Here is a 22,205-nt window from a genome sequence, read left to right as displayed (position 1 = left end):
GGAGGCAGGCAATTATTATATTCTTTCCCAGGTATTTTTTATCGAGCCAAAGAAGATATTACATATATTATGATGCAATGTCAGCCCTCATTTCATTTTACAGAAAATAACATTAGAATAATAAGCTCACAGATGCAGGAAAACATGAGCATGAACATGTAAACAGGACAAAACATATGTGGATTAAATGCACATAAAATAAATACAGGGGGGAAAAATAATAAAAACTCAATAACTCATACTATTGTAGAAGAGTGGGTTACAACTCAGGAAGTGTAATTTGTGCAAGGTGTGATTTGAGAGGGTGCCAGATTGTGATATATTGTGGGATTCTGCCCTTTAAAACATATTTTATATTCTGAATGCAAACAATACAGTTTTAGATGTATTCTGATGTAAACTGAACAATACAAAAACTCATAAGTAGTATTATAAAAGTGAAGAGCATGATGTCAAAGGTACATTTGTATACATTCAGATTTAAGGATATAAAAATCCTCTTAACTGGATTAATCTGACAACACAATTTTCTTTTGCTTTAAGACTATAACATGTCATCACTCTTATCACCACATAAGGCAATATAAATAAGAAAAAAATCAGACAGGTAGCTTTTGCCAGTTTTTTTTTCTTTCTCTTTTCTTTCAGTGGTAGGTCGTCTTCACTGGTGCTAAGTTGTAATTTGCTCTGTACAATAAAACGATCCATTGTCCCATTCACGGCTTTCTCCTTTTAAATGTTATCATCCCTCACACTGGCTGCCAACCAGGGCTTTACACTTGTAATTCCCACATGTGAACGGCAACAGATAGGTTCCCTGTGAAGATTTTTTTTAATTAAATTCAATTAAATTACATTTTATAGTCAGAGTTTACCTCTTTATTAGGAAATGGGTGCACACAAAATACTGATAAAGTCAATTAAAAATTAATTCCTAACTTTTTCTATAGGCCTAGTTGAATATTGCTATAATATGCTATGCTATTATGCTATTATAATAACAATGTGTGGTTATCACAAAATCCCATGACACACCATTTGAGAACCACTGCTTTAAGACATCTATGATGCCAGTGTTTCGTCCATTTTCTAAAGCATTTAACACCCCATGGTGATACAGTACTCATTTTAAAAAACAATCTGAACTTAACAACTGATACGTACATAATTATATACAATGTCTTTTTTTAAAAACACATTTTTGGCATTTAGCTTTTATTAGATAGTATACAACAGAGGCACACAGGTGAGGAGAGAGGGGTATACTTTGGTATATGTCTTAGATCACTGGGTCACCAGGGTGCCCATGCCATGCAATTGGAACCTTGTGTGATGTAAACAAGGATTTGGGCTGTAAAGCTGGATTTATACTTGTGCATTTACTGGGCTTAGGCACAGTGACCAATGGGCATTTCCTTAAAAATGTAACTTCATGTTAGAGTTACAGCGGCTGTGTTAATGCCATGTAGAGACTGCAAGGAGTCAGCTAGGACCGACCGCATTTTCTCCTTCAAATTTTCAATGCTGGTGGAGATCGTAGAGAAGTCACGACAACATTATGCAAGTAGAGGAAAAGCTCAGTAATCTTTTTCCTTGTCAGTAACACATGTCAAACACATTTCCACTGTAAAACTCACACACGTTGTAATCCTCGCCCCTCATCACATTAAAAGTAGAATGTAAACAGATAATTTTGACCTATAACTGAACAGCTGAATAAAGCAAACAATGATATCCATGCTCTAAAACATAAAGTGACTTAAACAATGTAAACACTATTATTTTGGGGTAACCCATGTAGCGTTGTGATGGTGCTATCAATAAGTAAAATCTGACATTAAACTTTACAGAGGCAGCTACATCAGGACTGTCATACATCATGACAGACAAGTAAAACTCCAAAACTTGGAGCTGAAGTTAAAACTTGAGCATAGGCATCTGTGGAGTGTAGTCAGTCAGAAGAGACACCATCAGACCCTGAGAGACAAGACAGATGTGATTAACAGTAGATGGAGAATCAGACTGAAGAATTTTGACAGGATTGAATGAAACCCACACTAGTATAAAACCATACATCAGATAATAATCAGGTTACTCACCATGATTGTCCACTTTCTGTTCTCTGCCTCGGGGAAGACGAGGGAGCGGGATGAGTAGAATACCTCGTCATCCACCTCCTCCATTTTCCGAGGGAGACAATGCAGGAAGGTCCAGTCTGGTTTGGACACACTTCCTGTCTGTAGTGGACCAGAGACAAAACATGGAGTTAAAGTAACCCTTTAACTCATACAATACAATACTTAATTTTTAGAACCTACACAGAAAAGAAACATTCAGCTTGGTCATATTTCACTTTTTACAGTAAACAATAAACTTGCCCTTAAAGTTGGGGTAAGAGTAAAGATATGGATACAAAAATAGACAAAATTAAGTGGGATATTTTTCAGGGACAGCTGGAAAGGTCATCTTCTTCACATAGTCAAAGAACTAATTTTCACACCTAACTGGGTGAATTAATGGTTCATTTTGACTAAATCAGAGTTTGTGATTGCTGGCACAGTGTAAAGATGAACCAAGATGGTTTTTGTGAGTTTTATTGTATTTCGGTTGACTCTGAATAAAGTGAGTTTTAGGATGATAAAATTACTGTTTATTTAAATGGAGTCTGGTAGCTTTGGCGATGCTGATTTTGGGGTAGTTTCTGGTTAAAAAAATAACAGGATCTTACACTTAAACAAAATGGTATGTCTTTGTGGGGATCCTTTCCATAATGTGGTCAGATACTTGTAATAACAATCTGAGCCTGTCAGTGGCAGAAACAAGCACTTTTAGTGGACGTTGTGAGTGGTTGCATTTCAGCCTGTTTCACCACTGCTGGCTGAAGCTCTTGGCCAATTTCGAAAAATGTTTTCTCCATCAGTCACTTAGACACAAAACATAGGAAAAAAAAGGTCCAGGTTGAAGAATATATAAATATCCCTTTTCAACCCCCATCAACTCAGTGACATTACACTTTTGCTCCTTTGCAAAATATTTAATTGCCAGGCATAAAGGCATAATTTTAGTGACCCAAATAATTACTGAAATCATTTTCAGAACATGATATCAATTATATAATCATTTTCTGTGCAAGAGTTTTATTGAATGCTTAGTAGCTAATTTAAAAACCAGATGAAGGCCATAATAAGTGTTAGATTAGTTTACCACACAAACAATTACTAGAAGATTAAAACCGACTGCTTTGTGAGCAGGCGGTCAGGCAGAGTGTGTTTTATACTCATTTGCTGACTGTCAAAAGTGTGTAAAGCTGTAAAGAGGGGATAATTTGGAAACAGGCACTGACTGAAATATCAATAAGATACCAAATCAAACATAATGCAAAAACTATAAACAGCTTAATATGACAATTATTTTTTTATTTACCTGCATTGTAATCTGGTAACCTTTAAAGTCTTTAAGTCTCTTTTTCTTCTCTTCTTCCTGTCCCATGCTGACCCAGGTGTCGGTAACCAAAACATCGCTGCCGGTTGCAGCCTCCCTTGGGTCAGAGGTCAGAACAAGCTGGGTCCCATGCTGAGACAAAATGTGACATTACGAATTAACATGATGACATGAGGTCTGTTTATAATAATGACACATAAAGAGGAAGACCTCACCTCTCTGGAGAGTCTTTGTGCCTCTTGAAGAACACTCCTGTCTGGCTCATACCCCTGAGAATGAAGATACAGTTTTAGCTTTGGTAGGATTATTGATGTACATTACAAAGCGAACGAAGAGGAAGTGCATTAAAAGAGAGGCCACGTGTACTGAAGAGCATAAAACTAGGCAAACCTTTGGGGTAGCAATCTTAAGATGAACTCCCAATTTAGCTGCAGACATCATAAAGGAGTGCAGGACGTTGTTCCCATCTCCAATCCAGCTCACTGTTAGTCCACTGAGGGACCCATAATGCTCCTGAATGGCAGTAATTTGGAAAACACTATGTCATTATCATTTACTGGATGAAAACTGCAGTATGTTGCAGGAGTTGGGAGTACCTGTAAAGTAAGGAAGTCAGCCAGAATCTGGATTGGGTGGTAGAGGTCAGACAGACCGTTGATGATGGGGATGGAGGCCTCCTTATCCAGCTCCTCCAGCGTGGAGTGGCTGTACACGCGAGCCAAGACAATATCGCAGAGACCTGAGAGAACCCTGTGGAAGGAGTTGAGAGATTACTGATTGGGACATGAACCCAGGGGGCTGAGGGTCATATGCTGGGCCACAAACACTCGTCTCTCTCTTTAGTAATCAGCAGCAGCAGTAAACAACACGAGATGATGGTTACAACCTTGAAAAACTCACCAGTATTACAATATGTGAAGTTACACTGAAAAATACCATGCTCATTAAGATTTACCTGAATATTCAAATACACAGCCTACATCTATCAACTGACTGACATTCATTTCATTTTATGTCTATGAGTGAAAACATAATTATTAGACTCACCTTGCTGTGTCTGTGCTGCTCTCATTGACACCCAGGTGGATGTCCTGAGAGGTGAGGAAACAGGGGTGTCCGCCAAGCAAAGCAAAACCTGGATACAAGAGGATATTAAAGGAACACTTTGACCCGCAAATGACCATTTGTTTAGCAGTTACTCAGCATGTGTTACTTTGAATTCATAAACAAACTTTTTGTTTTTCTCGCATGAGTCTAAAAACATCCATTTACAAACTCTCACACAACTCCTGCAGTGCAGTCCAAGTCTCATTTATCCAGTGGTATCCTCAGTACTTCCAAACAGGCAGCCCTTTCTGATAAATAATTGAGCTGAAACTCAGTGAAACTTATGTATGCTCTCTTTAAAGCCAGACTCCACTGACCAAAATGGTAATTTCACCTCATCAAACACAGGAGGTGGTGGTCTACCACTGCCTCCATCAGTTTGTTTGTTATTGTATGACTTTGGTGAATCTGAACTAGCCCTTTACAACAGTGGTTCTCAAATGGTGTGTGATAACCTTCAATTTCTATGATGGCCAAATGGTGTTGAAGGGGAGCAGTACAGGGAAAAAGAGGAGTGGAAATAGTCACGGACTGTTTTGTTCCAGGGGTGCAGTGAAAGTCACCTTTCAGCAATTCTTTTGTGTCCACATGAACAATGACTTTTACACCACTGAACACACTGATGAACACACTCACCCAGTGAACAGTGTGAGATGATACACTGATGTTAGACTGTTCTCATTAATGCAATTTAATCTTTTCTTTAATGTATAATTATTATGTATATAATTAACATTTTTATACAGGTACATTTGTATGTATATGCACATGTATTTTTCCTTTTCCTTTCTTTTATTCTATTGTGACATGGCAATAGAAATAGAAATGTTTATGCATCTTACATATTGCAACTGCCCTGTAAATTGAGCGAACAAATCTTCACAAGAAAAAAAAGATAGTTCTGTAATTTAAAGTATAAACTACACACTTAAAAACTGCCCTGTGACTTTATAACATTTACCCACCTCCTGTAATCTGCTATTCACTATATTGTTAAACTGAAGCACATGTGCAAACACCAATACAGATACTTAAATACAAAACAGACACCTGTCTCTGTGGACATTCTTGTTCTGGTGCTCCTCTTCTCAAATATCATAGCAATAGACTTTCCTTGCAGAAGAGGAAGATACTGAAATAGAAATCACAGATTCCTTTAAAAATTACCCATCCTGAGGCTGCAAAGTAAAACTGAGGATATTCATGTCATGCACACTGCAGCTGACATTAGTTTGCTATTGTTACTAACCTGTTTTTCATGTTTGATCCGATGTTTCAGATCTGCAGACACCCACAGCAGCGTCTTGATTTCATCTGAGCTGAAGTCTTTCAGAGTGAGACAGCTGCGACCCTTTAAACTCACTGAACCGAGGCACGAAGCTCCAATGCTGAGAAAGTCACAAAGTAGGGCATAACGCATGTTATAACTTGTACCAACAATACATGCATTGCTGACAAATCTTTACCATCGGTATGCTGATCTAAATAAAGTTATGTAGAGTTTCTTACCTAAAGCCTCGAGCAGAGCGGACTTGGAGAGTTTTCAAACATTTGAAAACGTTGTTGTTTACAGATAATAGTTTAGTAAACATTGCTGCTCAGGGAAAATACAATGAAAGCGTAATGTTGTGGGAATATTTCGTCAGTTTCACTCACTGCCCCTTCCAGAAATAGTAGGCAGCGTGGTACTAGTGACGTCACCGCAAAACCCGGAAGCGAGGCGTGGCCTCTTTCATAAGCTCAGTGCTTTTTGTTTGACAGCTGAAATGAGATGACAAACGCTTTTTGGTTTTCTTATGTTGTAATATAACGACTACTAAAGCAGTTTTTTAGTGTATTTCAGCCGCAAAACAAAAATAGTTACAGCTAGTTTACCAACAGCGAGTAATGAGGTTGCTAGGCAACACGTAAAGCAGGAACACCATGTGTCGCTGTGTGCAAACCGCGGTCCAAAGACAAAACTTTACATTTTATCTGTTATCTGTTTCTGGAAAATTCAGTTTCCATAAAAGAGTTAATTATAGGGAGTATTTTTTCTGATATGGTGATTATAACACATACAGTCAAATAGGTCTTTCCCACCAATTAAGAATTTGGAAATGTCTCCAATCACAGCAATGCACATTTGATGAGAAACAGTAGCTTTGGTGAAATACTTTTTAAAACACTGTTATATTCCTTTCCAGAAATATTCATTTCCTTATTCTGAACAAATCTTCATATTTGTAGAGGTTGCCTTGATCATTAAGAACATCTAATACAAAGATTAAACCCTTATTAATCCAGTCTTTCATGTATCTGGACTTGTTTCTAGACAATATATGCTGATTGTTCTAAAAATTATGTTTGTAAGCAATCCCCCAAGCTTCAAGAGCTTGTTTCTGAAAATTAGAAAGCTTAACAGGCAATTTGTTATTCTTATAATCACTACATAACAGAAATCTTAGGCCACCACACTTATGAAATAGTAAGGAATATAAACCATTGGCAATTTTGTTTTTAGAGAAACATACTTAATTCAATTGATCTTGAAAATCTAATTGATTGCTTGAAAATCTACTGCATTAAATTTTTTTTGCACATTAATTTAAATAGGGGGGAATCAATGGCAGCACATGTCTTTGGATCAACACATGTAAAATCTATAGATAATTTTACTTTCACGGTAAGCTAGGTAGAATGAATGAATAAATGAATTAATTTCGAACCAAAAAATTCAAAAAACATAAATAACAGTGTCCAAAAAGGACGCAGATAGACGTAAAACTTTTATGTCCCTACCACTTTCTTACATTTCTTCTTTTAATTCATATATTATTTCAACTAATTCCCAAATTTATTTAGAACTAATATACAACTATCCCCAGTCTATTTACCACCTAATTAAATAAACAAGTAATAAACCCAGTTTATTTACAGTCCAAGTACCACCCAGTGTTACAAAGTAAATACACTCTCCCCTTACACAACCTTTCCTCATCTATATATCTGCCAAAAATATATTTTTTTGTATGTTTTTAAAATTAATTTATATTTGTGTAAGGAGGTTAGCTGGCTTCTGCCCCTCCCTGACGTCTGGTTGATCCACCGCTCAGTAGGTGAGCACTGACACACAGTGCACGTGAGGAGGTGTGAGGGGACAGCAGTGGAGATGACGGGACAGGACGATGTGGACATACCCGGTGAGAGTACTTTCATCACATTACATTAACCAACATATATTGTGCCTATCTGTATAAGTAATATACTTACCTGTTCATTCTGCTAACGTTTCCACACTCTGTATGTGAGGTTGACCTGATGCTATTTCTGTCAGGCTGCTACTTAAATGGCTTGAGATGTGACAGCAGGTTGGGATTTAGCCGGTGTTAAGTCAGAGGGGAGTAAGTTAGTGTTGCCTTTAAGTACTGCACAGTGTTCATCATTTCTATTAAAGTCTGTTTTAAAAGATGAATCCCACATTTGTCTTCAGAAACAGGAGCCATCTTCACATTTGGAAAGAGCAGTTTTGCTGATAATGTGCCTAGTAAGTTCTGGTTGAAGAATGACCTGCCTGTACACCTGTCCTGTGGGGGAGAACACACTGCTGTCATCACAGGTGCAGATAATAATGCAGATTTTAATGATGAATAATTAATGTGTTCAGTGAGAGATATTTGTTTAATTGAATGAATATTATGTCTGCAGAAAATGGCAGGCTGCTCATGTTTGGTGGTAATATGTGGGGCCAACTGGGGCTTGGATTGAAGCCTGCTGCCAGCAAACCTGTCTCTGTGAAAGGTCAGGTACTTCATTTAATAAGTATCATTAAGTACAAATAATTATCATTTTCATCATTGATTAATATGCTAATTATTTTCTTAATTAATCCTTAAAACATTTGGGTTATAAAGTTTCAGAAACCAGTGAAAAGCCCTGAATTACATCTTCAAATCACTTGTTTTGTCCGGCTGTGGAAAGTAACTAAGAACATTTACACAAGTAATTTTGTATTTTACTTGAGTATTTCCATTTTCTGACACTTTATTCTTTAACTCCACCACATTACAGAGACAAATATTGTAATTTTTACTCAACTACATTTGTGTAATAAGTTTAGTTAATTTACAGATTCAGATTATTGATATAAAATATAATTTACAAATAAATTATAGGTTAGTAAATTAAATGAGGCAAGTTCAAGAAATACAAAGAACAAAATAACTAACTAAATGAATACACAGATAAATAAATAAAATAAAATAAAATAAAATAAAATAAAATAAAATAAAATGAAATAAAATAAAATACCATCACTAAAGCAGATAAGCAAAGTTGGCAACTACTTGCCCTTTGTAAAACATTAACAAATACATACAGATAATGAATCTATCAACACAACTGCCAATTCTTGAAACTTAAGCCTTGCACACCTTACATGTTACCTTATTACTCGTGCGACTTTCCAGTGTCAAATACTGCCAATATTGCTGTAATTTTGCAAACAGCTAATGATAAACTATTAACCAGAAATCACTTCTTTTTAGGCCCTATAAAAAAGCAGTCTACAGTGGCTGCACAGCACAAGTTGCTGTGTAGGCTGCTGTTTTAAAGCAGCAAAGAAAAACTGATTTCTGGGGAAACTGCTGTTTTATTCAGGTGTGAAACTACTGTCAGGTTTATTAATAATTTATGAGGTACTGGACCAGTGCTTAGGTTAGCACACTGTCCGAGACCCAATCCAGTGTTTTAGGCAGTATCCAAGGCATTTCTCAAACTGTATCAGTACTGAAACAACTAGTTCTCAGCTAGATATTGACTGATGAGTCTTTTATTTTTGGTATTTTGTTATTATTTTAGTAGCTATAATGGTGTATTTTTCTTGCAGCCTTAAAGTCTGAGAAGGTGAAGCTTGTAGCCTGTGGGAAAGATCACACAATCGTCTGCACATGTAAGATGATAAACAAATGATATCAGAATATGACAGATGTTTCCTTAAAACAAACAACAGTAGTCTCCAGAATTGGCCGTATTTAATTCAGGTGTTTTGTATTTTCAGGGCGGGGTAGTGTGTATGTTGCGGGCAGTAACCAGGAGGGGCAGCTCGGTTTGGGCCACTGCAACAACACTACATCCTTCCACCTGCTGCAACCTTTCTGTGACCACGCACCAATCAAAATGCTCTCTGCAGGATGCAACACCTCAGCTGCTTTAACAGGTTCAAACTGTGTCAAATAATAATGTAACAAGTGTCCCCATAACAGTAGTGTGAGATGTTTGCTAACCTCTGTGTGTGTTTGTAGAGGACGGGAGGCTGTTCATGTGGGGAGACAACGCCGTGGGCCAGATCGGCTTAGGGGACAAAGGATATGCAGCAGAACCCAGAGAGGTGGATGTTGGGGAAGCAGTGATGTGGGTCTCCTGTGGGTACCACCACTCAGCGTTTGTCACAGGTACAACACAGTCCAACCAAACGCAGCACAAGAGACGGTTCAGTTAACAGACCTTCTGATACCAGTGTTGTGTCTGCTTTCTTTTAGTGGATGGAGATCTCTACATGTTTGGTGAGAGTGCGAATGGAAGGCTTGGTCTCCAGGTGGAGCAGCTGGCCAATCACAGAGTCCCCCAGCGGGTGCAAGGGATTCTGGGTCGTGTCACCCAGGTGTGCTGTGGAGGGGAGCACACTGTGGCACTCACAGGTAGGTTAAAACAGTATTAAACTCTTGTTGTCACTGGAAAATACCAAGACCTTTATGCTTGTTTTACAAACTTGCCTGTTTATATTTTACATATAGAATTACAAATATTTCATTAGTGGTTATAAAGGTAACAAATAGGGGTTGGAGGGGGCCTGCCACACCTGCTCTCTTCCAACACATTCATTTTCATGTTAAAATAACTCAATGCTGACTTGTGGTTTCACATGTGACAGGAACCCCTCGCTCACCTAACTTCCTCCTTTGCTACTGTTATAATCGTTACTCCATGAGAAGCCACCACCTAATAATTAATGGAAACAGCCATTTCATAGCCTGACAATCAGGTTCTCAACCTAATAGTAGGTGTGGCAGGCTCCTTCAAACTCATATTTAAGATCCTTACAACCACTGATATAGGCCATTTAATGGCCTGATGCCTTCCTATAGAAAATTCAAAAAAGTAGTTCACTTATATTAAAGCAGGCTGGAATTTTCTTACTGCAATGTCATTTTAAAAAATCTGTTTTATTAAAATAATAAAAACAAATGACTTGGTGAGATGAAAAGTTTTTTTTAATGTTTATGCTATCAAAACTGTAAGGTTGCTCAATCAATTAAATAAATGTATTGGAGTAAAAAGTAGACTATTTATTTTACTAGTGTAAATGAAAATACTTAGTAAATGTACTTAAATCTGCTGTTTATCACTGTGGTCTGCTTCGTTGTGTCTGTTTTGCTGTGCCAGAGGAAAACGTGTACACATTTGGCAGAGGTCAGTACGGACAGCTGGGCCACGGGACATTTCTGTTTGAAGTTGATTTGCCAAAACCACTGGAGCACTTTTGTAACAGCAGCATCAAACATATCGCCTGTGGAGAGAACCACACCGCTGTGATCACAAGTAAGCACTCTCTGACACTTAAAAATAGTGCTGCCTGTGAAGCTCTGTGTGTGTTTCTGATCATCTAAATTAAATTTCTATCCGATTAAACACAACTTTCAAACTCGATCTAATACATTTATTGTCCTCCTCCAAAGACAGTGGGCTCCTCTACACATTTGGTGATGGTCGTCATGGGAAACTGGGGCTGGGGGAGGAGAACTTCATCAACCAGTTCAGCCCGACACTCTGCACACGTTTCCTCAAGTACAGCGTTCAATTAGTAAGTGAGTGTGATGAAAGAGCTCAGGGTGATGCAGCATGTCGTCCATCAAGTGCAGTTCACCTCTTCAGTGGTGCATCCTGTGTGTCTGAAAGTTTATGAGTACAAAGATAAACTTCACTGATTCCATGTGTGTTTTCTTACATTTAGGTATCCTGTGGTGGAAACCACATGCTGGTCCTGGCTGCACCCAGACCACCAGAGAGCCATGAGGTGATGCCAGAGAGGGGTGTCACAATCGCAGAGGGCTTTTTGGAGCCAAGCTACAAGGAAATTCTCCTGCTGGACACTTTGATTGATCCGAATCCAATAGTGCCACTCTCTGCCCTCTCTGCTCGAGCCCGGCACAGAGAAAAAGTGAGAACCTACACCTTGGTGCTTATTGTACAGACTAAGCCAGTTTTTTTCAATACCTCTAAAACTAAATAGTCCTTAATTTCAACCATTAACAGCTGTGTACATATGTGTTACACACCTATAAACTGAAAGTGGGATTGTTTCAGTCATGGATTGTCAGGAGGCTGCAGTACTAGCTACGAAGCTCATCACCTCATAATGGGCAGTTTTAGCAAAGGCTTACATGTGCTAGGACTTTAACTAACAATTATATGTTGATTATTTTCTTGAATAATTGTTTGTTTGGTCCACAATGACAAAAAAGTAAATAGTGAAAAGGCCTTTCGAGGTGAGGTGATGTCTTCAGATGTCTTTTTTTAATCAACCAACAGTCCAAAACCCTAATTATTAATCAGCTATCAAAATAGCTATCAATTATTTTTCTTTTCATCACTTAATTAATTAATTAATTAATTAATTAATTGTTGCAGCCCTAAAATATACTTTTAAGATACACTATGCAGGATTTTCCTGAAGACTCTTACAGAGGTAATCCCTCTCAGTCATCTCTGTGACCCTATGTGGTTGTGTATTTATCTGAGAGACTCTGCCCTCTGCCTGGATGTTCTTATGTTGTTCCTATTTTCTGTGGGTGTGCTCCTCCACAGTGCTGGGGTGAGGTCAGGGCTTTATAAAAATGGAGCAACCAGGTGACCGTAAGCAGCAGGCATCCAAGAGATTTTTTTTTTTTTTTTGCATGCCTCCATGGTGAACAAAAAAAAACTCAAAACAGAGAAATGTTGAATCAGAACTAACCCTTGAAACATCAAAGTCACACAATAACACAAATAAACTAACTGATGAAGGCAGGGGTAGACCAGTAACTCCTGTGTTTAGCAAGGTAAAATTACTGTTTTTGTTAATGTGGTTTGGCTTTGAAGAGATTATAAATGACTTTCACTTTCCATTCAGTTCACTGTCAGAAAGGGCTGTCTGTTTGTGAAGTACTGAGCGTACAACTGGAAAAATGAGACTTGGATTATACTGCATGAGTTGTGTGAGAATTTGTAAATGAATGCTCTGATACATTGTTAAACGTGGTTGCTTATGACTTCAATTCATCAAGAATTTTATAGGTTCTTGGATTCTTTGTTCACCACAGGCAGGAGAAAGTTCTCTTCAATAATTCAATGTGATTTGAATTTTTAATTTTTAATCCATGCCTTCATTTTATGCTGCTTATGTGGGTCCAGATCGCAGTAATTTATTTCAGTCAGGAACACTGTAGTCAAAGGCAACTTTTTTTTTTCATTTGCAGTATTATCTTTGGTGGTATGGCTCTGTTCTGGGGCCCTTTGCCTTTCCTCAGGCCTACACAGAAAGCCTCTTCCACGTGCCTACGGGAGAGCAAACCTCCCTGCCCTTCCATGGGCCTACATGGAAAGCCTAAGGCAGAGAGAGCAGCAGCAACGCCCCCCGGGAACAGAACATAGCAGCATCAGTGACAAACAGAAATGACATCGATAAGTCAGACACAACATGAAAAGGAGGAGCTGGGGTGGAGGCGGGTTGCAAAGTGGCTTGCAGAGGAAGCAGCAACAGTAGGCAGGCCAGAGCAGTTTGAATAGGGCGCCCTGAATGAGATTTTCCAATTGGTTGCATAGAAAGGAATCATGTGATCTATCAGCTGACTCCCTTCCATCAGTCAGCTGCTCCATCAGATGACTGGGCTGTTTGAGATCAGCTGATGTATCTGGGATGTGTACTGAGCTTGACATCGTGTCCTGCCTGAACTAACACTATGCTCAATTATATTATTGGGAATTACTGTTATATACTGGTGGGAATTTCTGAAAAAATAGTCCATAAAGACCATATTGTCCCAACATACTTTGACCAAACAGGTATTAATTTGGATTCTATGTGGTATTTAAAGGTCTTACAAAGTCATAACCTGATAAACCCTGCAGAGTTTGTTCTCAGCTTTAGGTAATTGTAATCACAGTTAAACTCCAGTAGGGAGCAGTGTTACACCAAGTTGTAGTTCTGCTGCAGTGCCACCAGCTGACTGGTTGGGGGAGCTCCATCGATGTGATTCAAACCTCTCACTCAGTGCAGTTTTTGCTGTTTTTCCTCTTCTGTCTTTCAGGGAAGCTCTGTGGAGCTGTTTGGGGAGATGTTTCAGAACCTCCCACGTCTGAATTCTGGCTTCCTCAACGCCTCCTGGCAAACCTCCAGAAACATCCCTACCCCTAAAACTCTTTCAAAGGACCGTACCACCCCTTCATCATCCCCAAAACCACAATCAGAAGTAACACTAAGCCCTCCACTCTCCCCCAGATCTCCGGTGTTATCCTCTAAGCCATCAAGCCCACATTCTCAGTCATCAAACACCTTTCAGTATAAATCCCCCACCGCTGCTGCTTCCCCTACGTCTAAATCCAAAGAGCTGCCTTCTCCTTTACTCTCACCGAAGTCTATAACTAAACATACCACACCAGTATCTCCCAAAAAGACTGCAAAGAAAAGACTGTACAGAGTGGCAACCGCTAAAAAGGCCTTAAATGAAGAATCTCCTCTTTCACCTAAAGAGCCCTGCAGCCCCACAAGACCCTCCAGTCATACTTCCAGTAAACATCTCAGTGAGGAAGAGCATCCTGCCTCACCACAAACAGGTATTTTCAACCTATAATTTCAGCCACTGCTGAGCTCAGCTTCATCTTGCGAATCCATGAAAGTATAGCCATAGATACTCTTATGTGGAGCCGTTAAATTAACCCAGTCTTTGTCTGTTTTTCAGAGGGAGAAACTGTCCAAGTTGTTTTAGAAGATGTGGAGGAGAATATCTCCGAGAAAGAAGTCGACTTTTTGCCAAAAATGGTGAGAGAAGTTTGACTTTAATTGAGTAGAGGAATACAAGATAATGTCCACGGGGTCATTAACACAGAGTCAGTTCAGTTTTGTTTTCCTCTTCAGGCTTCTTGGTTGTGGTCTAGATTATGTGCACTTCAGGGCAGGAAGCAGCAATGTTGCAAACTCACTGACTTTTCCAGGAAATGTGCATAGCTCAGCATACATGTGTGTGTCTGTGTGTGTCTGTGGAGACAGTTTCCATTTTGGTATGACACTGGGGTGAAATATGAAATTCAGCCAAGTGTCTTGATCTGTAATTGTTCTCTTTCATTCGCTTGTTCTCCCCAAAGAATGTGTGTAATGAATGTGTTTGGATGTGTTTGGGCTCCAGCATCAGATACACAAACACACACTCAGATACACACACGATGCTTTGGAAGAGTTGGCAGGAATCTTGCCACATCTCATCAGTGTTTCCACAGCCAATGATGAAGCAAGCTGTGAAGGAGTCTCCTGCGTTGTTGTGTGTCATAGTGCAACATGTGGTGCTCGGTAACCCCTTCCTGTCCTGGTCATAAAGTTATATGGGCTTGAGTCTGTAGTGCTGGAAGAAGTATTCAGAGCCTTTATGTAAGTAAAAGTAGCAATACCACACTGTAAATGTACTTTATCACAATTAAAGGCATTCAAAATTCTACTTAAGTAAAAGTCCTGCAGTATCATCAGTAAAATGTACATATCCGACAAACATTTTTTTTCTAAAAGGTGTTTAGCAGTGTCACCTCACAGGAAGAGGGTTTGAACCCTGGGTGGGGGAGCCCTTCTGTGTGGAGTTTGCATGTTCTCCCCTTGTCAGCGTGCGTTTTCTCCAGGTACCCCGGCTTCCTCCCACAGACCAAAGACATGCAGGTTAATTGGTGGCTCTAAATTGTCCGTAGGTGTGAATGTGAGTGTGAATGGTTGTCTGTCTCTATGTGTCAACCCTGTGATAGTCTGGTGACCTGTCCAGGGTGTACCCCGCCTCTCGCCCAGTGTCAGCTGGGATAGGCTCCAGCTCCCCTGTGACCCTCAACAGGATAAGCAGTTACAGAAAATGAATGAATAAATGTTTAAAACATGCTCTAGAAAGGAATTTCTGTAGCTTGAAACAAGAATAAATAAGGCAGTTTTCTTTACTAGAATTATGATAAATTTAATTTTAGAAAATACCTGAAACAAGTTTATTGGCATCAAAAACAAGTTTGAATATTCTGACAGCACTGTCCCTAAAGAAAAGAAGAAGAAAGAAATAAGACATTAAAGAGGAGCTACACTAGCCTGAGTGTCAGACTGAAGCTCCCAGAACCTTCAGTCTGACATCGCCTCCATTGAAGGCGATTTACAAGGGGGAGGGAATTTGATTTTTCCCTAACCAATCAGTAGAGATCAACGACTCACCCAGAATCTGACGTCATTAGTATCCATGCCTCAAGGGTGCCGAAAACAAGCGAGCATTGCTCGTTTAAAATGTCTCTGTCGTCGTGCACGCCCAGCTGCATCGCCGTTAAATCCAGTTTAGCAGCTTCCTTAATTTGGTCCTCCATTAACGCGAGTAGTGGCAAAATACCTCGATAGCATCGTTAATGTGGTCTGTAGGATCTGTAGCGGTCGCGTACAGCTTGACATCAGCGTGGCGCTGATTGGCTAATCGCTAGACCCGCCCCCACCCCCGGCGTTCATTGGTCCTTCCATCGTTTGGATGAGATAAATCGCAAATTCATTGCAGTATGCCAGACCAGAGATGCAAGCCTACTCAGTTGAGTGGGCAGGGTCTATGGTCTGGAACCAGGCTAGAGCTACACACATTTTCCAAATTTAAACATGTTATTTATATGGTCTAAGTTGGTCCAAAAATATTAGTATACGATATGATACGGTACGGTACGATACGATACGACTCAGGAGCTGAACAAGTGTTGCTGTCTTGCAATAATAGACCAGAAGAAATGAAAAGCATACACCATTAAAAAAAAAAAACATAAAAACACATACTACATATGACAGCATTGCACATCAGCCACTCATGTATTACACATAACACCAGCACACAACAGAGCACCCTAAGCCATCACATGAACATAAACAACTCTACCAAATCCAAAAACTAGAGAGCTAAACCTCAAATCTGTGCCTTCTAGATGTTCTAGATGACACTGAGAGCACCCAGAGAAATGCTCTGAGTATGTGGCAACATTTTCTGTTTCAAAACTGAGAACACTACAATGGAATAAAGCCTCCATTCATTGTCTATGGAGCAGCTCCAGACTTTATACTTGATGACATCACAAGTTTGAGACTTACTTCTTTGGTCTCTGGCTTTGAGGGAGTAGCTCATGTTCACAAATAGTGATTGACATTTTCTGGGCCATGAAAATAGCATTTTGGAAATTCTTAATTGAGGTGGTGTTCCACTTTAAGTACTGGAATGACTCAATAAGCAGATTTTGTGCACTGACAATGCATCATATCATACAAACTTCATTTTTTAAAATAAAATCGTAATTTTAGGTGTCAAAAAAAATGCAGTGAGGTCAAATATTTCACAATGAAATGTAGTGGAATAGAAGTACATAGTTGCATAAAAATGAAATTCTCAAGCATAATACAAGCACTTGGATATTATTACTAACTAAATGAGCCATTACTGCTCATGTATGGGCATCACAGTTATTGAACTTGCATTCAAAGGTCTGCTGTGTGAAGGTGATTAAATGTCTGTTTTCACCTGACGCCCCACTGACCCCCAATTAACCGCCACCTGTTTATCTCTAGTGCAGATGGGAAAATAAGGATTCCTCTCATCTTCTCTCAGGCGTCACCATGGTTTCCTATACCTCCCACCCACATCTGTATTTAACCTGACAACAGATTGGTTGATGACGGATCAGTCATTCTGTGATATGTGTGTTCACCAGTCACATGCTGCAAAGAAAACCCAGTCATTTTTCTATGTACGTTTCAAATCACACTGGACAAAAATGTACTAAAAAACTATTTGTTTCTGACAGGCAAAATATACTTTAAACTGGCAATATATTTTCTTCCCATGTATTGTTTTCAACATAATAATATTTATAGTTAAAGATTAACATCTAGGCCTACAAAAGCTACTGAAATGTCTCTAAACAAACTGTTCTGTTTTGAGTGTTATGGCAGTGTGTTACTGAACAAGACACTGCTTCCTTTAACTAGAGCTGACATGTTTCTGGCAGTAAAACACAAAACATCAAATGCCGCAACTTCACATGCTGTCACGTTGATTGCAAGTCTGTTGCTGGTACAACTTCACTTTTTTTTTAATAACACGTTATTATCAGGCATACGACCTTTCCTGTCAGTTTTATTTTTACATCTGACTAAATCCCTGTTTTCTCTGTGATTTGTTACAGGCAAAGAAAAAAGGCCGAGCTCTGAGAAGAACTACTAAAGAGGCAGAGCTGTTGCAGTTCAATGAGAGGGCAGAACATAATTCCTTCAAGGCCTCACCCACAGAGCTCCTGAAAGGCTCTTTAAAGAAAGAAGTGACTGCACTCAAGGGCTCACAGAGTCTGAAAAACACACCCAAAAAAGTCACATCCAAAGGCAAAGAGAACATCACCAAGCAGCCCAATAAAATCAAGACTCATGAAGACGGGCAAGTTCAAAATAAATCACCAAAACTATCAGCATCGAGCCCCAAAACTCCACAGTCTGTGCGGAAGACTCTGACTGAAGCACAGCAGAGGCTGACTGAAGTGAAGAGAAATGAGAGGAGAAATAGAAATGTGAGAGAAAATAATATAAATCAAAAGGATATGAAAGCCAGTAATTTCAAGAAAAACTTGACACCAAAAAAGGAGGGAAATAAATCACCCTCTTTAGAGAGGACATCTCCTGTTATTATGGTCACTACAGGAAGTGAAGCAACCTGCATATCTGTCCAAAGTGGAAGTTTGTCATCCGTAGAAAAAGATGCAGAAACTCAGAGTGAAACCAATGATGTCAAACCTGTTGAAGAGGAGACACAGCAAGTCAAATCAACTCCAACAAAACATTCACATAAGGTTAAATCTTCACCAGGGAAAGGTCAAAGTATAGCAGTGAATATAAAATCACCACCAGTGAAAAAGGAAACCACACCTGTCTACACACTTCAAGACATCACTAAGAAATCACCAAGTGTGAAATCCACACCTGTGAGAGTTAAAGAGGTCAAATCCACACCAGTCAAAAACCAAAGTAAAAGGGCAGAAAGTACTCCAGCTAAAAGTAAAGGCAAAGGGAAAGTTGTGGAAAAAGAAGTGAAAGCAGCTCAAAAAACCAAAAGTAGAACTGCAGATAAGGAGAAGATACCTGAAGGTCACGGCACTAAAGCAAAGGATAAAAAGAAGGCAAAAACAAAACCAGCTGGAGAGGGAGGAGATCATATCAGAGTTAAAGAAGAAGCTCAGGATAACACGAGCGCCAAGCCAAACAGTGAGCAGACTGAAGCTTCCAGCCTGCTGTTATCACAGCAGGATACACCTATTGAAGCGCTCTACAACCCCATTTCCTCACAAAGCACTCAGAGAACAGAGACGGTTTCAGTCGCTGGTGCCAAATCCCCACAAGGCCCGGCACCTGTTGATAAGGATCTGCTTGTTCCTGGAACACCCAGAGAGGATCCTCCGAGTCTGACTGAAGGAAAGCCAAGGCTGGGGGAAATCCTCGGCACGGCAGCTGCTCTTCTTCCTGTTGCTGGGATAGCAGGTGCTGCTATGGGGGTCCTCGGTGAGGCAGTGACAAGCGTAGGTAGTTTCCAGTCCGACAGTGACACCATTTCTTCTACACCATTTAAAGCACCTGGTCGAGGAAGGCAATTCACAAAGCAGAGTGCGGTTATGCAACCTTCTTTTTCCTCGACGTTGTCACAGGAGACGTCAAATCCACCAGAAGACAGCACCAAGACAGATGTTCAGGTCAACAAGGATGTCACTGAAGACGAGGAAAGTGACGACACCACTCAGTCACAACTGGCGGAGGTGAAAAGTGAAGAGGCGAAGAACAATGGCACAGACGTGGAAACTTCCCAGCAAGAACATGAAGAAGATGAGAAACCCAACAGGGATCATGAGGGAGAAGAAACAGATACTGAAGATGAGGAAAAGAAGGAAGATGAAGAGGGGGAGAGTGGAAGTGATGTAGAGGACAAAGAAGAAGAGGAAGAGGGGGGTGAAAGCAGCGAGGAGGAAATGAGTGTTTCTGGAGAGGGTGAGGAAGAGCAAGATAATGAAACTGCAGAGGAAGATGGTGAGGAGGAAACTGGCTCAAGCAGTGAGGAAGAGGATGAAGGAAGCAAGAAGAGCGATGTCATAGATGCTGAAGAGGAGGAGGAAGCAAGTATAGAGGAAGAGGGTGGAGGAGGGAGTGAGTCTGAGGTAAGTGAGGCAGCAGAGGAGGAGGAGGAGGGAAGTGAAGGGGCCAGTGAAGGAGAGAATAAAGAGGAAGAGGAAGAAAGTGAGGTGAGTGAGGATGAAGAAGATGAAAGTGGGGAAGAGTCTGGGAGCAGCAAGATCAAAGAGTCAGAGGAGGAGGAGGATGGAGAGGGAAATGACTCTGATGAAGACGACAATGAAGAAGAAGAAGAAAATGAGGTTGACGCAGAGGAAGAGGGTGAAACTGAGGAACAAAAAGATTCCTCCGAAAGCGAGGATGAGGAAAAACACTCGGAGGAAGATGAAGAGAGTGAAGGGGAGGAAGAGGACAAACAGGATGAAGAGAGTGTTGAAAATGAGAAGGAGGAAGATGACAGTGAGGCCGAAGAAGACGAGGGTGAACAGGATGAAAAGAGCGACAAAGAAAATGAGGAGGAGGAGGAGGAGGAGGAGGGTGAGGAGGAAGCGTCCTCAGATGAGGGGAAAGCAGAGGACGAGACTGCGGAGGAGGAAGAGGAGGATGAGGAGGTAGAAAAAGAAGAAGATGAGAAGGAGGTTACAGAGGAGGAAGAAGAGGATGAGGGGGACGAAGATGAGGATAAAAGGGAGGTTACAGAGGATGAAGAAGAGGATGAGGAGGTAGAAGAAGAGGACCAAAAGGAGGCTACAGAGGATGAAGATGAGGATGAGGAAGAAGAGGATAAGAAGGAGGATACAGAGGAGGAAGAAGAAGAGGGTGAGGAAGAGGAGAATAAAGAGGAGGAAGAAGAGGTAGCAGGGGAAGAAGAAGAGAGTAAGGAGGTTACAGAGGAGGAGGAAGAAGAAGAGGGTGAGGAAGCAGAGGAGGAAGAAGAGAGTAAGCAGGTTACAGAGGAAGAGGAAGAAGAAGAGGGTGAGGAAGCAGAGGAGGAAGAAGAGAGTAAGCAGGTTACAGAGAAAGAGGAAAAAGAAGAGGGGGAGGAAGAGGAAGAAGAGAGTAAGCAGGTTACAGAGGAAGAGGAAGAAGAAGAGGGGGAGGAAGAGGAAGAAGAGAGTAAGCAGGTTACAGAGGAAGAGGAAGAAGAAGAGGGGGAGGAAGAGGAAGAAGAGAGTAAGGAGGTTACAGAAGAGGAAGAGGAGAATACTGAGGGGGTAACAGAGGAAGAAGAAGAAGAGGAAGAGAGTGAAGGTGAAGAGGAAGAAAAAATGAAAAGAAAAGAGAAAATGAAAGCTAATAAAGAGGTGACAGTAGAGAGTGATGAGGAGGAGGAGGAAGAAGGTGAAGAAGAGGAGGAAGAGGGAGATGAGGAAGAGGAGAATGAAACAAAGACTAAACCAAAAACAGATACAAGACTCTATAATCAACGAGAAAAAACAAAACAGGGACGAACTGAAGAAAAGAAAGGTGGTGCTTCTGAGGAAAATGAAGATGAGGGTGAGGAAGAGGAGGAGGAGGAGGAGGAGGAAAAAGGACAGGTGTCAAATGTTAAACAGAAGGAGAAGGAGAAAGAAGGAAAGGAAAAAGTGGAAGAGGAGGAAGGAGATGAGGAGGAGGAGGAGGAGGAAGATGAGGAGGAGGAAGAAGAGGAGGAAAAGGTCAAATCCTCAAAAACAAAAACCATACAGAAGTTGCCTGCCGACAGAAAAGACAAGCAACAGAAAGAAATGCCAAAACCAGCGCCGAGGATGAAGCAGAGCGCTGCAGAGAAGAAACCAGACGATCCTCAGCAGTTCTGGGACAATGTTCTGCCTCAGTACCTCGACCTGCAGTGATGTCATCGAATAGGACACACACTCAGCACCTCAGGAGTTAATGTGTCAGCTGTCAGTGTGTGTGACATTTTGTTACTGTCAACAAAATCCCATTAAAGAACCAAACCAACAATGCATTAGTCTCTCAATACTTTACCACTTCCTGTCTTTGTCTGTGGTGCTCAGCCCCAAGCTCATTCATTCCTACTGAAGACATTCATTTTTAAATATGGATCACAAATTGATAGTTTTATTTTCGCAAACTTGACAGGGACTTATGAACATCTAAGGTGCTATCACACCTGTAGTTCGGTTCATGTGGTCCACACCAGATGGAAATTCATCTCAACTCAACTTAAATGTATTTATAAAGCACATTTAAAAACAACTCATGTTGACCAGTGTCCCTCCCACTGTCTCTGAAGATGCTCCAGCCAACCACATCTGGCAGTTGGCTGAGGTGG

At 40.4% G+C, this 22,205-nt stretch overlaps 2 protein-coding genes across 2 annotated transcripts; one reads left to right on the top strand and one right to left on the bottom strand.

Annotated features, from left to right (window-relative positions):
• Window positions 1-69: 69 nt before the first annotated feature.
• On the bottom strand, window positions 70-6,239 carry otc (ornithine transcarbamylase). Its single transcript, XM_033618060.2, has 10 exons — window positions 6,058-6,239; window positions 5,798-5,936; window positions 5,599-5,680; window positions 4,489-4,576; window positions 4,038-4,191; window positions 3,832-3,954; window positions 3,657-3,710; window positions 3,424-3,573; window positions 2,100-2,237; window positions 70-1,977 (listed from the first exon to the last, which is right to left on the bottom strand). Exons 1-10 carry the CDS (start codon window positions 6,138-6,140, stop codon window positions 1,918-1,920), a joined length of 1,071 nt encoding a protein of 356 aa, XP_033473951.1. The 5' UTR covers window positions 6,141-6,239; the 3' UTR covers window positions 70-1,917.
• Window positions 5,826-21,939, top strand: rpgra (retinitis pigmentosa GTPase regulator a). The gene is made up of 14 exons (XM_033616794.2): window positions 5,826-5,952; window positions 7,592-7,730; window positions 8,021-8,146; window positions 8,236-8,328; window positions 9,416-9,478; window positions 9,587-9,745; window positions 9,831-9,980; window positions 10,068-10,226; window positions 10,972-11,127; window positions 11,265-11,389; window positions 11,540-11,746; window positions 13,875-14,400; window positions 14,526-14,605; window positions 18,007-21,939. The coding sequence occupies exons 2-14, from the start codon at window positions 7,700-7,702 to the stop codon at window positions 21,760-21,762; spliced, it is 5,631 nt and encodes a 1,876-aa protein (XP_033472685.2). The 5' UTR covers window positions 5,826-5,952; window positions 7,592-7,699; the 3' UTR covers window positions 21,763-21,939.
• Window positions 21,940-22,205: the final 266 nt, after the last annotated feature.

Source organism: Epinephelus lanceolatus, chromosome 14 (genome assembly GCF_041903045.1).
Source record: "Epinephelus lanceolatus isolate andai-2023 chromosome 14, ASM4190304v1, whole genome shotgun sequence".
Classification (NCBI taxonomy): domain Eukaryota; kingdom Metazoa; phylum Chordata; class Actinopteri; order Perciformes; family Serranidae; genus Epinephelus; species Epinephelus lanceolatus.
Note: the sequence above shows the minus strand (reverse complement) of the source record. Positions and strands in the feature narration are given on the sequence as shown.

What these genes read in the sequence shown, in the direction of transcription:
- otc (XM_033618060.2), bottom strand. Translation starts at nt 6,140, where the DNA reads ATGTTTACTAAACTATTATCTGTAAACAACAACGTTTTCAAATGTTTG. An exon ending in CGCTCTGCTCGAGGCTTTAG is followed by an intron (nt 5,937 to 6,057) that starts GTAAGAAACTCT and finishes TGACTTTCTCAG; the next exon opens with CATTGGAGCTTCGTGCCTCG. An exon ending in AAGAATGTCCACAGAGACAG is followed by an intron (nt 4,577 to 5,598) that starts GTGTCTGTTTTG and finishes TCTTGTATCCAG; the next exon opens with GTTTTGCTTTGCTTGGCGGA.
- rpgra (XM_033616794.2), top strand. Translation starts at nt 7,700, where the DNA reads ATGACGGGACAGGACGATGTGGACATACCCG. An exon ending in ACACACTGCTGTCATCACAG is followed by an intron (nt 8,147 to 8,235) that starts GTGCAGATAATA and finishes TTATGTCTGCAG; the next exon opens with AAAATGGCAGGCTGCTCATG. An exon ending in GAGCCCGGCACAGAGAAAAA is followed by an intron (nt 11,747 to 13,874) that starts GTGAGAACCTAC and finishes TCTGTCTTTCAG; the next exon opens with GGAAGCTCTGTGGAGCTGTT.